Here is a 16,809-nt window from a genome sequence, read left to right as displayed (position 1 = left end):
CAAATAGTAATATTGTGATATATTACATTTTATTAATTTTTATATTTTAAAATATCTTAGTAATTAATTTCTGTGGTGCAAATCTGAATTGTCAGCATCATTACGCCAGTCTTCAGTGTCACATGATCTTTCAGAAATCATTCAAATATGCTGATTTGTGCTTATTAAATTTATTTAATAAGCTATAATTGATATATGATCTTACATCAGTGATCAATGTTTAAAACAGTTGTGCTGATTGATATTTTTGTGGAAACTGACTATTTTTCAGGTTTCTGTAATAAATCTAGAGTTCAAGAGAACAGAATTGATCTGAAATATAAATATTTAGCAAAGTGAAAGTCTTTACTGTCATGTTTAATGCATCCTTGCTAAACATAAAACTCAGTTTGATGACTCTTGTTCATAGATGCTTACATAAAGAAACTGTCAGGAAAAGAAAGAAAACATAAGCAGGATAAACAAGTTTTAATATCTTGTCAAACTTCTTTTGTCCTGATCATTTTCATCTATAAATATAACTAGAAAACTTTGTACTACCACTAATGTACGCAAAAGTCAAACTGATGCTTAGAGATGTGCAAACAGTGTCTTTTGTCCTACATTTCACCTTAGATGAGACCTTTAAGGTCGCTGGAATCGTTCCAGCGAATGCAGTGAGATGACATGCATGGAATTCCAGGCTTTGTGTCTTCTATTCAAATTGACTCTATAAAAGAAACCAGTGTTCTCCTTCCTTCATTTACTGACCTGCCAGATCAGACGCAGAAACAAAGTCTCGGGCAACATGGCTTCCTCCTACTCCACCCGCAGCAGCTACATGTCCTCCAGCGGCTCCATGCGTATATCCACATCTAGCGTGGGAAGCACCCGTGTGAGCACCGCGAGGTCCGGCAGCGTGTACGGTGGCGCAGGAGGTTCAGGGGTGCGGATCTCCAAGGCCACTTACTCTGTAGAAGGATCTGCAGACAACAGCATCATTGGCAATGAGAAAATCACCATGCAAAGCCTCAATGACCGTCTGGCTGCTTACCTGGTCAAGGTACGTGCACTGGAGAAGGCCAATGCTGATCTGGAGCTGAAGATCCGCCAGTTCCTGGATGGCAAAGCCTCTCCTGTTGCTCGTGACTACAGCGCCTACTTTGTCACCATACAGGATCTTCAGGCTAAGGTATATTGTGTTTGCCAGGTTTACATGTTGTGAAAGATTCAAACTGTGGAGCAAAAAATAAAATATGTTCATTCATATGTCTAGATCACAGCAGCCATTCAGCAGAAGGGGGGAATCCATCTCAGCATTGACAACACCAGCCTGGCCGTTAATGATTTCAAAATGAAGTGAGTCTTTCCAAAAGATTTTTTTTTTTTAATACACAGAAATAGTTCATGTTAATGCTGTCGAATGATTAATTGGAATAATCTCATTCAAAAGTTTTTGTTCACATAATATATGTTTCTGTACTGTGTATATTTATTATGTATATATAAAGACGAACACATACAGTAAATATTTGTAAATGTATATTTATTTTCACATAATTTATATTATACATAAATACATGTAACATATAAACATAATATATTTTCCTTAAATATATTTGTGTATGTGTATTTATATATATACAATAAATATACACAGTACACACACGTATTATGTAAACAAAAACTTTTTAGTTATTTAAAAACAACAACAAAAAAATAAAAAATTACAAAAATAAAAAAAATTACCAGAATGTTAAAATAAAAAAATAATATTAAAATATTATATATTAACATTCAATTAAATTATTATTAGAATTAAGATTTAAAAAGACAAAAGAATAATTAAAAATATTAATAAAAAACTATCATGGTATTTCAATAATACTAAAATAGCAGCGGGGCTCTCATTTTCACACACATGCATGTATATATTTAAGAAAAATATGTTATGTTAATATATTAAATAATATATATATATATATATATATATATATATATATATATATATATATATATATATATATATATAAATTCAATTCATATAAATATATAGATGTAAATACATGTAAATATTTTCTAAATATATACTGTGTGTGTCTTTATATATACATAATAAATATACGCAATGACAACAAGAAAAACTAGTAAAAATGACAAAAATAAATCTAAATTACTAAAACATTCAAATAAAAAAAATAATATTAAAATATAAATGAATAAACAATTAAGATCTACAAAAATAAATAAATAATTACAAATATTAATAAAAAAACGATCATAGCGTTTCAATAATACTACAATAAAGTGGTGCTCTCATTTTAACCTCATATTTGAAAGTTTCATAAATAGTCTCTGTGACCATATTAATTGCAATTTTAATATATCCACATAAATCATTTATAAGAATTATAACTTTCATATAACTGTTCTACACTTGAGAATGTAGACAATGACATGAGTGTTGCGTTTAATAGTTTTACGTTGAATAGTGAAGCAGTTTTACCTTGAGTTTGGAGGTGGGCGTCTTGTCTTGTGTCATTAAGTGTCTTCAAGTGTTTTTAAAGAACGTGTTTGTGACAGATATGAAACCGAGCTGGCTCTGCGTCAGTCAGTGGAATCAGATATTTCTGGGCTGAAGAGGGTGCTTGATGAGCTCAACATCACCAGAAAAGACCTCGCCATGCAGATCGAAGGGCTGAAGGAGGAGCTGGTCTATCTGAAGAAGAATCATGAGGAGGTACATAACGATTCTGTGTGGAAATGTACAATATAATAGTAGAATAAGTTATTTGAGCAAAATAAACTGTCAATTTCAGTTCCAATGCAGCATGGAAGATGTAAGTTTTTACACTGCAGATAAATCATTTATATACATTCCTAGGATTTGTTGGCCGCACGCGCACAAATGAGCGGACAGGTTCACGTCGAGGTCGACGCAGCTCCACACCAAGATCTCACCAAGATCCTGGCAGAAATCCGTGAGCACTATGAATCAGTCACAGCGAAGAACCAAAGAGAACTGGAGACCTGGTTCAAGACAAAGGTGAGATTTATCAAACCATACAGTGACAGAAAGCTTTTAATGTGGGTGAGACAGCTTGTTTCAACATATAACCTCTCTCTGCTTTGTATTTCAGACGGAAACTCTGAAACAAGAAGTTGTCACCAGCACAACAGACTTGAAAACATCTCGAACTGAAGTCAACACGGTCAAATCCAGACTACAGTCTTTGGAAATCGAACTCCAGTCCGCCTTGGCCATGGTCAGTGATCCGCAATTGTCATTTTCTCTGGTAGTTACTCATTATGTTACTTCATTCTGAATTTGTGTGCTCTTATTACTGTAGAAAGCATCTTTTGAGGCCACATTGAATGACACAAAGAATCGTTACTCCATGAAGCTGTCTGGCTACCAACATCAGGTGAGTAGGTTTGCCTTGCTTTCTTCTGTGGAACACAAGAAGATATTTTTTAGTACATACTAGGAATGTAATATACAGGGAACAAAACAACATTTTTTGCTCCCAGGTCACCGTCCAGGAAGAGCAGATAGTCCAACTCCGTGCTGATCTGGAGCGCCAGCGTCAGGAATACCAGTTACTCCTGGACATCAAGACCAGACTGGAGATGGAGATCGCCGAGTACAGGAGACTGCTGGACGGAGAAGCCACGTAAGTTTATTTGCTGTCCACTTCATTCTAAAAGCAGCTAAAACTTCCCCAAAACACTCTACTATTATCGTTATAATATTGAGAGTTTATAATTAAAGGCCCATAACTGTTGTTGTCCTTCCACAGTGTCCAAACAACCGCCACTTCCACTTCCACCTCGAGGACGAAAGTCATCACAGTTGTGGAAGAGGTTGTAGATGGAAAAGTGGTCTCCACCTCCACGTCCTCAAGCATGTCTGACAGTCGCAGACTTTGATTGGCTGTAATGCCTGTTTGAGTTTGCAGTATGCACAAAACTGGAAACCAAATAAAACAGCACTTAAACTTTCTTCTTCTGGAGTTCATTTCCTTTTTTTGTTATTATGAATATTTAGTTGAACTACTTAAAGGTGCCATAAAATGGAAAACAGTACTTACCTTGGCATAGTTGAAAAATAACAGTTCAGTACATGGACATGACATACCATGAGTCTCAAACACCACCATTTCCCCCTTCTTATATAAATCTGGAGTTTGCAAAAGACCACTGAAAAATAGGTCAATTCCAACATAACACCGACTGTTACGCAATAGTCGTGATTGTCAATAGTTACGCCCCAACATTTGCATAGCCCAATCATCATTAACACCAGTACATCAGTAAAACAAGGCAAGCCACTGAAGGGACACGGTTAGCTTAATGCTAGCGGTAGCCGGTTACATTGCAGTACATAAGATTTCACTTACCACATAAATGGAGAGATGACTCTGCTGAATGATTTAAAGATCCTGAGCATCACTAACAAGCATCTAAACTTGTGTGGTAAGTACTGTCGCTGCAGTATAACGTTACACAGAGCACATGCGATCACAATAGTGAGAGTGAAATGATCGTGCATTTAAAACGGCAGATTCAACAAACCGCATATTAAAAGCAGCTAGAGCTCCGTAATTAAATATATATTTTCCTCCATGTGCGAGCTATTGAGATGAGCAGCTCTGTGAAACAGCCAATCAGAGCAGAGCTCATCATTAATATTCACGAATGTTCCAAATAAGGTAATAACACACCATTTCATTCTAGGGCCAAATCCTAGGGTTGTAAATGGACTTGTAAAAGTGGATTAAGTAATACAATTTTATTCTGCTAAAAAATGATGACCTTTAATTACCCTTAATGCACTGCTATAGTGGTCCAAAGTTGGAAAGGTCTTTCCAAAAAATGTGTACGTGTGCAAATAGTTTAATATCCAAGGTACACATTTCAAGTAATTGTGCAATTAATTCTCATAATGCATTTTCAGAAAGTTTTGGAATATGTGTCCTCCTCCCAAATTTGCCACTACCGAAATAATATATAATACATAATATATAATTTAATTAGAAGGGTTATATTGACCTGTTAAGATTTAGCTTACATTTACATTGTAAATGTATATCTTTTTTAGCTTTTTTTTCCAGAGGTAAATCAAAAACAATTGCATTTTTAACAATATTTCAAGTGTAATTTATGAAATTAGTATTTTGAATCCAATTCTTCTTTGTAAAAGGCAAAACGTGATCATACTGTCAAAGTTAAGAATTCATTAGTTTGAATATACACTAAACCAAACACTATCATAACATCTTAGTTGATAATGCAGTATACTTTATTTCTGACAAAACATCCCATGTTTTAGTTGCGACTGCACATTTTTAGTAGTGACAGTAATACTTTGGTAGCGACCATATCACATTACAGAATTTTAACTTGCATACTAAAACACTAGTAAAACATACTAAAATACAAAAAAAAAAAATGCATAACAGTGCAAAAATTGTGTTTATTTCCTTCAAATATGACGATTATGTGTTTTCTTTTGTCACTGCTGAAACAATGGTGACATGTTTTGGACATCACTGTTTTGGTAGTGAAAATTTTAGGTAATTTTTTTCAACCTAAAAGATGTTAATCAGCACATGGTTAGCTAACACAGTTCTGAACAGTGGTACACATATAAAAACTAAATGTTATGACATAACTCCCAAAAAAGCATGCTTAATTGCAGAAAAAAGGTCTTTAGTAGTGACGTTCCTTAAAGGTACACACAGATTTTTCAGAATTTTGAACACATTTACCTCACAATGACGGGATCTATCTATCAAAGTTTCGGTAGTGACATGAAAAATTTGGGATAATTTTTACATATAAAGTTTCATAATTTACAAAGAAAATACAATTTTTAAAACAACAATTGGAAAAAAATACAAAAATTATTTCAATATCATTTTAATAAGTTAAAATAGGGGTTAAGGTTCGGGGCAGCCACCTCCTAATTGAAAGTTCCCAATAAATTATGATTTTATATATATATTAAGCTTACTGATATTTTAAAATATTATTTTGGGTTTCAATAGATTATAAAAGGATCTTAGTAAACATCTAAGATTTGAATACTTAAATGCTTTTTATATGAGTTTTTGGTTGTGAAGCCAGTTACATAACTTATGATAATAGATGTAGAATAAAAAATAAATTAAAAATAAGGAATTTTTAAATAAGTATTAAGAAGTATTTCAAATTTTGATTTAAAATGACTTTAGGACTAAGTAATCAGGAAATCGCAATGGCATTTACTGGTTCTTCATGAATCTTACACTGTTGTCACATCAGCATTATGTCTAAATCAGACTATTCTCATTTTCAGTGGGCCTATTTGTATTTTTCATGAAATAAAAAAGACCTGCAGTGCACAAAACAGCAGGTGGCGCTCCTGAATATCGAATAAGGCCCACTGTTTTATCCTTGATGTTCACCAGCAAACCTGTCTAGGAGACATTAACAGTACTTCATGAACAACAACAAAAACATTTCTACAGTCTGCTGAGTCTCAAATACATACAAAGTAATACATGTCCAAAGATAAATCTATAAAGCCAAAAAAAGACCAGTATTTCCACAGTTAAATGCAGATTTGATGACTTACAAGGTAGTTCCATAAACAACCGTATGCAGTTTTGTGTATTTTCGCGACTTTTTAACTCCTTTGAATTAACGGTCGTAAACATACATTTGTTGCAGCCGAATTTCGTACCCGCTCGCCTTACTTCGAGAACAGACGTTTGGGAAAGACACTGAAGCTAACTTCGTCTTATTATGATTTTAAAAATGATTTTAAAACGTATATTTTAAGGTAAAAACGTACTTACATTTGCTTTAATGTCTTCAACTATGAGCAGATGTGTTGATGACAGACCTCTAATGATGAGCTGACGGCGACCTCTGGTGGTTGACCTAAAAATCCTGGATATGAAAATGATAACAAGACGGTGGCATCCTACAACAGACATGAACTGTTTTCACCTCTTGGAAATCAAACATCACTTTTAGGTAAGTATTAAACATTTGCATAAATGTCAGCATTTTGATTAATATGTAAGTAAGTTATATATGTGGACCACAAAACCAGTTTTAAGTAGCACACGTATATTTGTAGCAATAGCCTATGAGTCAAAATGTTTCTTTCGTGCCAAAATTCATTAGGATATTAAAGGAGTAGTTCATTTGCAGAACAAAAAAATTACAGATAATGTTCATGTCTTTCTTTCTTCAGTCATAAGGAAGATAAGTTTTTTGAGGAAAACAATTAGGATTTCTCTCCATATAATGGACTTCTATGGTGCCCCCGAGTTTGAACTTCCAAAATGCAGCTTCAAAGGGCTCTAAACAATCATAGCCAAGGAAAGAAGGGTCTTATCTATAGCAAAACAATCGGTTATTTTCAAAAAAAAAAAAAAAATTTTAATTACAATTTATATACTTTTTAACCTCAAATGCTCACCTTGTCTAGCTCTGTGTAGAGACTAAAAAGTATATAAATGGTAAATATTTTTAGAAAATAAACGATCGTTTTGCTAGATAACCCTTCTTCCTCGACTGGGATCATTTAGAGCCCTTTGAAGCTGCATTTAAACTGCATTTTGGAAGTTCAAACTTGGGGGCACCATAGAAGTCCATTATATGGAGAGAAATCCTAATTGTTTTTTTTATTTCCTTACGACTGAAAAAAAAAAGACATGAACATCTTGGGTGACAAGGGGGTGAGTACATTTTCTGTTAGTTGTTGTTCTGAAAGTGAACTACTCCTTTAAGTAAAGATCATGTCCTACCATAAATATATCAACCCTTAATTTTTGTTTAGTAATATGCATTGCTAAGAACTTCATTTGGACAACTTTAAAGGTGATTTTCTCAATATTTTGATTTGTTTGCCCACTCAGATTCCAGATTTTCAATAGCTGTTTTGGCCAAATATTGGCCTATCCTAACAAACCATACATCAATGGAAAACTTATTTAAAAAAAACAACAACTGACCATTATGATTGATTTTGTGGTCCAGGGTCATATACATCCACGTGGCATTCAGTGTCGCAAAACACCATTAATATCAGCCAGCAGATCTGACTCAGAAAACCATGCTAGGCAAAACAGCTTGAAGCCATTCCGGTTTGTGTGCAACAACTCCTCAAAGATGCATTTAGTTTCCTAACTGCATGGATAATTACCCTGGAACAGCTGGGAGTTCAGTGGGAAATAAGCCTTTGTGTTTTTGTATTAGTCCACATCCTTAAACATAAAGCTACTGGGAACTAATTCCACGGTTCCCTACATGTCTAAATCGTTTAGCATTACTTAAAGCAGCTCAAGTAGTTATACAAGCTAAGCACAGACAATAAAAACTCCCTGTAAAATACAAAATAACCATATGTTGATATTTACTTGAGTTAAAGATGTCAACATCCTTGTTGCCGCAGTCTGTCATTTTAATCATTGCACAGCTATGGGGGAAAAAAACAACCTCCAGATCTTTTTGGTTTATGCCAAGTTTACTTTAACCTACTTTAGACTGGCTCCCTTGTGAAAGAGGAGACTATTGGGACACCAATTAGGTGATAAACATCCATTATAACTATTTGGAGTCAAACAAAACAAGTTCAGTGATTCTCACAGGACCTGCTAATATCATCAGTGCTGGAGATTTAAAAAAAAAGTGCAGACTGTCCCATAGAATTTCATTAAAATTAACACACATAAACACTGCAAATACGTACTGTATGGAGAGAGAGATTACATTTCTAACTGTTAAATTCTTGGATGAATGCACTTTGCTGATTAACTGCTTTTAAAACCCACTTTGATTGAAAACATATGTGCGTTCCCTGCCGCTCTGTAACAAACACCTCTGTTTAAGAAATTCCACCGAGATGATTGAACTACAGTCAACAAATTGTTCTAAACATTTTATGACTCATACGAATGACATGTAAATATAAAAATCACAAAAATGTTTGAACAGCAACCGAGAGCTCATAAGAAATGAGAAAGAAGCTAGATTCTTCTACCACTTAAATTCATCTACATCAATGTGCTTTGGCATCAAATCCAGTTTTTACTAGATTGGAGGTAGACCAAAACTTACAGGTGCAGTTGTTTAATTTACGGTTTAATTGATGCCGTTTGAACAATTGGCCGCAAGAGTCACAGATGAGATTCGCAATAAGTCCCAAAATAGCCACATTTAAACAATCATCAATCAGGTTATTCATATAACTAAACAGGCAACACAGCAGCCTTAAAGGGATAGTTCACCCAAAAATGAAAAGTCTGATTACAAACCTGCACAAGTTTCTTTTATCTGATATTTTGAACAATGTTAGTTGACGGTAGCCATTGACTGCCATAATACTTTTTTTTCCATCATATAGAAGTCGATTGTTACCGCCAACTGTTTGGTTACCAACATTCTTCTATCAAATACATTTGCATTTTTGGCTGAACTATCCCTTTAACTTTATAATAAGTATTCAGTTTTGTTAATATATGTGACCCTGAACCACAAAACCAGTCATAAGGGTCAATATATGTGACCACAAAACCAGAATGGTTGAATCCTATTTGAAAATCTGGAATCTGAGGTTGCAAAAAAAATCCAAACATTGAGAAAATCACCTTTAAAGCTGTCCAAATTATGTTCTTAGCAATGCATATTACTCAGCAAAAATTAAATTTTGATACATTTACGGCAGGAAATTTACAAAATATCTTCATGGAACATGATCTTAATATCCCAATGATTTTTGGCATAACATTTTATATTTTTTGACTCAAACAATGTATTTTTAGCTATTGCTACAAATATGCCCCTGCTATATAAGACTGGTTTTGTGGTCCAGGGTCACACATGCACACGTTAAATGTACCAACTACTTTGCATTTGCATTTATCAGCCACGGCTTAGGTGACACTTCTTCAAATGCACAATGGAAAAACAGGAACTCATTTACAAACAGTTCCCAAATGATGCAAACACCTGTTTGTATTCTGAAATAGAGCAAAAAAAAATTATAAAATAACTGCATTTTTTTTTTTACATTAGTTTCTTTAATAATTCATTCCAGTACATGGTTTAAGAATTACATATTATCAATAAACGTGTACACTGAGTATTTTACTGGAGGAAAGAAACTAGAATGGCACTCACTACGACACAGATCAGACAAGATACAAAGACTCTCTGTAAGCTCACTGATCCCAAACATAGACACTTTCGTAAGAGAAAATCAGTCACAACTGTACCCAAAAGTAGATATTAAGAAAAGATGAGACGTAAAGTATGAAAACATAATGAAACATATATATTTTATAATATATTTATATATATTGTAGCTTTTATTAAAAAAAAAACTAAAGAAAGCAGAAAAAAAGAACCGAAAAAAAGAGTAATACTTTCGAGACGTAATGAGGTTTCTTTTAGCTACTATCGTTACTGAGACTGCTGCCACTGCTAAGATCGGGCCGTTCTCTTTTGTGAATCTGCTCGTGTGCTTTAAGATGACCTGATTGGCTGAAATTCTTCCCGCACTGCTGGCACGTGTACGGCCGTTCGCCCGAGTGAATTTGCTGGTGTGCTTTAAGATGTCCCAAGCGACCGAAACTTTTGCCGCACTGGGTGCAGCCGAACGGTCTTTCCCCGGAGTGAATCTTCTCGTGCGTTTTGAGGACCCCTGAATTGCTGAAAGATTTGCCACACTGGGAGCAGCTGTACGGCTTCTCGCCCGTGTGGATTTGCTGGTGATTGCGGTAACTCGTCTCTTTAGAGAAGCTCTTGCCGCACAGCGAACAGCAGAAGGGCCGCTCTCCCGTGTGGCTCAACTGGTGGGCTTTGAGTTCCTTGGTTTGACCGAAGCTCTTGCCGCACTCGGCGCAGCTGAACGGCTTCTCTCCCGTGTGCAGCCGCTGGTGCGAGCGGAGGTCGTCCGCTTTGGTGAAACCCTTGGGGCAGTGCGCGCAGGTGTAAGGTTTTTGCCCCGTGTGGATGAGCTGGTGCCTTTTCAAGTTCCCGGCCTGGCCGAAGCTCTTCCCGCACTGGGAGCAGGTGTAAGGCCTCTCGCCGGTGTGAATACGTTGGTGAGTTTTCAGGTTCCCCAGGGTGCTGAAGTTCTTCCCGCACTGAGTGCAGGAGAACGGCTTCTCACCCGTGAGGTTGCGAGGTTTGCGTGGCGTCGGCGCTTGGCCTTTTGTGCTGGTTTGGTTGTGAGCGGCAGTCGCTTTGCTCGCCTGGACGGACGTCAGTTCGTAAAGGTTTCCCGATTGGAAATCCGGGTCCATTTTCCCCATGCCGTCGATGGCGGTTTCGGGCCGGAGCTTGTTGAGCTCGGTGCGCAGCTCCGCCATGTGAATGGACTCCAAGCCGTTCATCTCGGTCCTGATGTGGCTGGACATGAGGTTGGGCTCGTACTCGGTCTTGATGGCGCCGAGCTCGCTGGCGTAGTAGCTGTGGAGGTCCGAATGTTGCTCCGACTTGATGTACTCCAGGCTGTCCGAGACGTGACTGATGTAGTCGAACACCAGACTGGGTTCGTAGTGTGACTTGTAGGAGTCCAGCTCCGTGCTGTGGAAGGAATGGAGGTCGCTGTGGTGCTCCGATTTGATGTAGTCCAGGCCGCTGATCTCCATCTTGATCTGTTCGGAGCCTAGCTCGGCCGTGCTCAGGGGCTGGATCACGGACAGGTCCACAGTGCGGATGGGGTCGAGGTCGGGCTCGCTTTTGATGCACGGCAGCATGGCCATGGGCTCCACGATCTCGGAGGCCAGCGAGCTGAGCGTCGGCGTGCTACATTCGGACGACAGCATGGTCAGGGTCGGCGTGCTGCACTCGGCTTGTAAAGGGTCAAGTGGCGGCGTGCCGCACTCCGACACCAAATTGTTTAGTCCTAAAGTGATGCATTCTGTCTCCAACTCTGCCATCCTGGTGGAAACTACTCCACCGCCCGACCGAAGCGCCTGTTATTTCTCAGTATTATACCTTACTTTCACAGAGATAAACGCGGGGGTTCCTGAGAAGGGGATTGTCACTGCTGCCGCGACAATCTCTGGCCTGGGTTAGGAACAACGCTGATTCCCCTGGCTCCTGAATGGAGAGGAAATACAAAACAAAAACAATTCAGTGCACAGCATTCAAACAGCGTTAGGTAATCTTGTTCAAAAAACAAATTTGTTTTTTTAGATGTGTAATTTATCATATCATGGGAAATAGAGTTTGGTCACTTATAGTTTGGTTATAACAAACCAGCTTAATAGTATTTTCTGGCTAGCGTTATTGCTATAGTGCTATAAGGCAAACTATATTGTATTGTCAACTTTCACAGACATAAGTTCTCATGCAATTTGCTTCTATCATAATTTTTTAATAGACAAACTTAAAGAGTTTTCCAATAATAATTAAGACTTTGATGCCATTTATGTGCACTTATCTCACAAATGCAATTATTCCGAAATGACTTGAATGCACCACGTGCATGGCTTAAGCTGTCAAAATTGAATCTACATTAAAGGAAAATGTTAAGCCTTCCAAGTAATGCTCAATTAAACACTAATTCATATATTCTGATATTTTGCATGTACTTGAAAAGTCATTTCAAAATGGCTGTTGCTTGAATGCATGTGACAAATCTGTTCATGCAAAGCATGAAATTAGACAAACCCTTTGTATAATTCTGCTCTGCAGAACACTAATAAATGCATACAGCATATGCATGAGAACAATAACCTGACATATGCATCTACACATCAAGATGTCAAAGTCAATCTGACACATTGGAGAAGCATTACAACCAGATGTTCACATCAGAATTTATTATTAAAGAATCACAAAATAAAAAAAAACAAGCAAATTTGTGGGGGAAAACAAACAAAAGCGCGAGATTCAAGCTTATAAGTGTGTAATTACAAGGTGGTGGCAGTTGTGTAATTGCGTGTGCCGACTGTGTCTAAAAGTGCACGTTTTAGGCCGGCGAAACACAGAAAGACAACAAAAATAAAAAAGATAAAGAAACTTGACGTTAATGTGGGGTGTAAAAACGCATAAAGCGCGTCGATTTTACTGAAAATCACTAAAGCAACTAGTCAAGGTAGCTTCGCTAGTTCGCCACGCATCATGCACTTTTCTGCTGCCTTTCTTGAATCTGGCGGCGTTTGTGCACATAATAAATCTTTTGCAATTTTTTTCCTTACGAGAGAACCTTTTAATCCACGACGGCCGGGAACGGAGAACGTGCGATACAAAGACAGAACGGCTTGCGAATAGCGGGTATATCGGCATGCAGGGCGCGTTTCGGTGTTTCCAGCGGTGGTGATGAAGAACATACAAAGGCAGGAGGGTGAAAATGCCACAGCTTCAGCGTGTGCGAGCCAGTGGCCATCTTGTTTGTAGCTGAACGTCGCTGCATCAGCCAACTGAACGATCCGCTGAGGGAAAGTTGAGCCAGCTGCAACTTTTGAACGCAAACATCGACTCGTTCACCTTTGCATAACAATGCAAAACGCTCACTGCGATAGAAGCGCGTACGTGGTGAGTTGCATGACTTGCGCGGTTCATGCACACTCTCATCACCACCTATCAGGAGAGACAGGAGGAGGAAAAAAGAGATGAAAACAGCAGAACGCGAATGAAACCGCTCGGGAGGACGACTCGGCGATTTTTTGTTACCTTTTCATTGCTTTTTTCGGCCGTCAACGCGCCGCAAGCGGAACCCACATCAAATCCACTGCCGGACCCGCCACGTCCACCTCGGCCCCAGCGTCCAGCAGCCTCCCTGTCGCACACACTCCTTCTCTCTCGCTCTCTCCTCCCTCTCATTGACTAATTCCGCTTCGTTTTCACTCCCGTAATCGCTTTCCTCCGGGTTTCAGCCGTTGCACTTCCGTCGTAAAAATGTAAATGCGCGCGCAGCGGTACCGTTTACTGAACAGCTACTTTGTTTACTTCCTACAAATGCTCGTTTTCGTCCGTATTATTCGAGGACGCGTGGATCAGGGAAATGAAATAAACATCTGCACGGACTGAGAAAATGTGTTTTGTGCAACCAGATGTGTTTTTGCTGCTTTGGATCGTTTCATGCTATCACGCATCATCTGAAGAAGCAGACACATCAGCAGTTACTCATAACAAAAGCTCAGGACTAGAGAGGAGAATCACATGCTCGGACACTTCGGTTGTGGAGTGGATGGATAGTGCACGGTTTTGTTGTTAATCAATGATATGCAAATAACGAGACCCGCATTCCATTGCACAGAACAAAGGGGCTGTCATTGTCATGAGTGTTAATTGTTTTATGCACAATGGGATCAAATAAAAATGCCTAATAATGACTTATGATATATGTGACCCTGCACCACAAACCCTGTCGCACGGGTATATTTGTAGCAATAGCCAAAAATATATTGTATAGGTCAAAATTATCAGTTTTTCTTTCATGCCAAAAATCATTAGGATATTAGGTAAAGATCATGTTCCATTAAGATATTTTGTACATTTTCTACTGTAAATATATCAAAACGTATTTTTTGATTAGTAATATGCATTACTAAGAACTTAATGAGAAAGTCGTGTTTAAAGTTGTCGAAATTATTTTGATTTGTTTGCACCCTCAGATTTCAGATAGTTGTATCTCAGCCAAATATTGTCCTATTCTAACAAACCATACGTCAATGGATGGATAACTTTTATTCAGCTTTCAGATAATGTATACATTTCAATAATAAAAAAAAGATCCTTATGACTGGTTTTGTGATTCAGAGTCACATATGTAAAGAAGATGGGTAATAATTGCTATTGTGTTTTGTAATAAATCTTGTAATTAAAATAAAATAAGTAATCTGTACAAACATTATGTGTGTGTGTGTGTGTGTATATATATATATATATATATATATGTGTGTGTGTGTATATGTATATATGTATATGTATATGTATACACACACACACACACGTTGGGTTTACATGTTTTATGGGGACATTCCATAGGCGTAATGGTTTTCATACTGTACAAACCGTACTTTCTATGGCCCTACACCTACCCTACACCTAAACCTAGCCCTCACAGGAGATTGTGCACACTTTTACTCCCTCAAAAATACTCATTGTGCATGATTTATAAGCCTGTTTCCTCATGGGGACCTGAGAAATGTCCCCACAAGGTCAAAATCTACTGGTATTCCTATCCTTGTGGGGACATTTGGTCCCCACAATGTGATGAATACCAGGTACACACACACACACACACACACACACACACACACACACACACACACACACACACACACACACACACACACACACACACACACACACACACACACACACACACACACACACAGGTCAAAAAAAGTCGCCACCAAAAAAAAGGTCATACACTGTAATATTTAGTTGGACCGCCTTTAGCTTTGATTACGGCACGCAATCGCTGTGGCATTGTTTTGATAAGCTTCTGCAATGTCACAAAATTTATTTCCATCCAGTGTTGCATTAATTTTTCACTAAGATCTTGCATTGATGATGGTAGAGTCTGACCGCTGCGCAAAGCCTGGCAGTGTGTGTGTGTGTGTGTGTGTGTGTGTGTGTGTGTGTGTGCGTGCTACTGGTAGCCTACTGGAACCAGATATGATTGTTCCAAAAGTGTTCAGAAGTTCTAGAGAGAAGTTATGAAGTTTAACCCTCTGAGCACCAAAGTGGCAAAATTGCTGACAAGACGTCATACCTAATAAAATACATTTAATATATAAATATAATGTTAATAATACATGGGAAATATTTATGTAAACGTAAACGTGCATTACCTTTATGCATACATTTCCTATAAAATGAATAGTTCTTTGCAAAAAATATAAATGATGCAAAATAATTTACTGTACAACATTTTACCAACATTAAAAGCAGGCCGTAAAATTGAATCAAAAAGCACTCCTCTTGTATAGAAATACACACACACACACACACACACACACACACACACACACACACACATATATATATATATATATATATATATATATATATATATAGTACTGTGGCCACTAGTATTTTCACCAACAACAAAAAAAAGAAAAAAGGTTTTAAGTCAGTTATTTCTATCTTTTGCTGTAGTGTGTCAGTAGGAAATATCAGTTTACATTTCCAAACATTCATTTTGCCATTAATTGTAATAATCCATTAAGACTTTGGTTGGAAAAGGAGTCTGACAACAGCCAGTGCTCCACAAAGATATCTCATCATCATCCAGTCTGTCTGGAATTGCATGAAAAACTGATCCAACTGAGACAGAATAAATCCAGAAGAACTGTGGCAACAAGATACTTCAAGAGACCTCCCTGCAAAGCTACACTACTGTTAAAACGTTTAGGCACTTGTGTAAAAATGCTGTAAAATGACGATGCTGTCAAAAATAATGTCATAAATAGATTTTCCTTATCAATTAAATTCTATTAACTAAATTAAATCAACATTTAATGTGACCATCCCTTGCATTTAAAACAGCTTTTGCCTTAGGTGCACTTGCTCATAGTTTTTCAGGTAGGTCTTTTGAAGCATCTTGGAGACATTGCCACAGTTCTTCTGGATTTAGTCTCAGTTTGTTCTGTTTCTTCATGTCATTCCAGACAGACTGGATGATGATGAGATCAGATCTCTGTGTGGAGCACTGGCTGTTGTCAGACTCCTTGTGCAAACAAAAATCTCACTGGATTATTACAATTAATGGCAAAATGAATGTTTGAAAATGCAAACTGATATTTCCTACTGGTGCACCACAGCAAAAGATAGAAATAACTGACTTGTTGGTTAATAATGTGCATCTCC

The 16,809-nt window shown here is 37.4% G+C and overlaps 2 protein-coding genes across 2 annotated transcripts; one reads left to right on the top strand and one right to left on the bottom strand.

Moving 5' to 3' along the window:
• The first annotated feature begins 407 nt into the window (after positions 1–407).
• krt1-19d (keratin, type 1, gene 19d) lies at positions 408–3,982 on the top strand. The gene is made up of 8 exons (XM_073821249.1): positions 408–1,171; positions 1,256–1,338; positions 2,563–2,719; positions 2,864–3,025; positions 3,120–3,245; positions 3,330–3,404; positions 3,511–3,653; positions 3,780–3,982. The coding sequence occupies exons 1-8, from the start codon at positions 788–790 to the stop codon at positions 3,907–3,909; spliced, it is 1,260 nt and encodes a 419-aa protein (XP_073677350.1). The 5' UTR covers positions 408–787; the 3' UTR covers positions 3,910–3,982.
• Positions 3,983–8,993: 5,011 nt separating this feature from the next.
• On the bottom strand, positions 8,994–14,783 carry LOC141289252 (uncharacterized). Its single transcript, XM_073821347.1, has 2 exons — positions 13,663–14,783; positions 8,994–12,084 (listed from the first exon to the last, which is right to left on the bottom strand). The coding sequence occupies exon 2, from the start codon at positions 11,919–11,921 to the stop codon at positions 10,425–10,427; it is 1,497 nt and encodes a 498-aa protein (XP_073677448.1). The 5' UTR covers positions 11,922–12,084; positions 13,663–14,783; the 3' UTR covers positions 8,994–10,424.
• Between the last annotated feature and the right edge of the window lie 2,026 nt (positions 14,784–16,809).

The sequence above is a fragment of the Garra rufa genome, chromosome 17 (assembly GCF_049309525.1).
Source record: "Garra rufa chromosome 17, GarRuf1.0, whole genome shotgun sequence".
Classification (NCBI taxonomy): Eukaryota; Metazoa; Chordata; class Actinopteri; order Cypriniformes; family Cyprinidae; genus Garra; species Garra rufa.
This window is presented reverse-complemented; position numbering and strand designations above follow the sequence as displayed.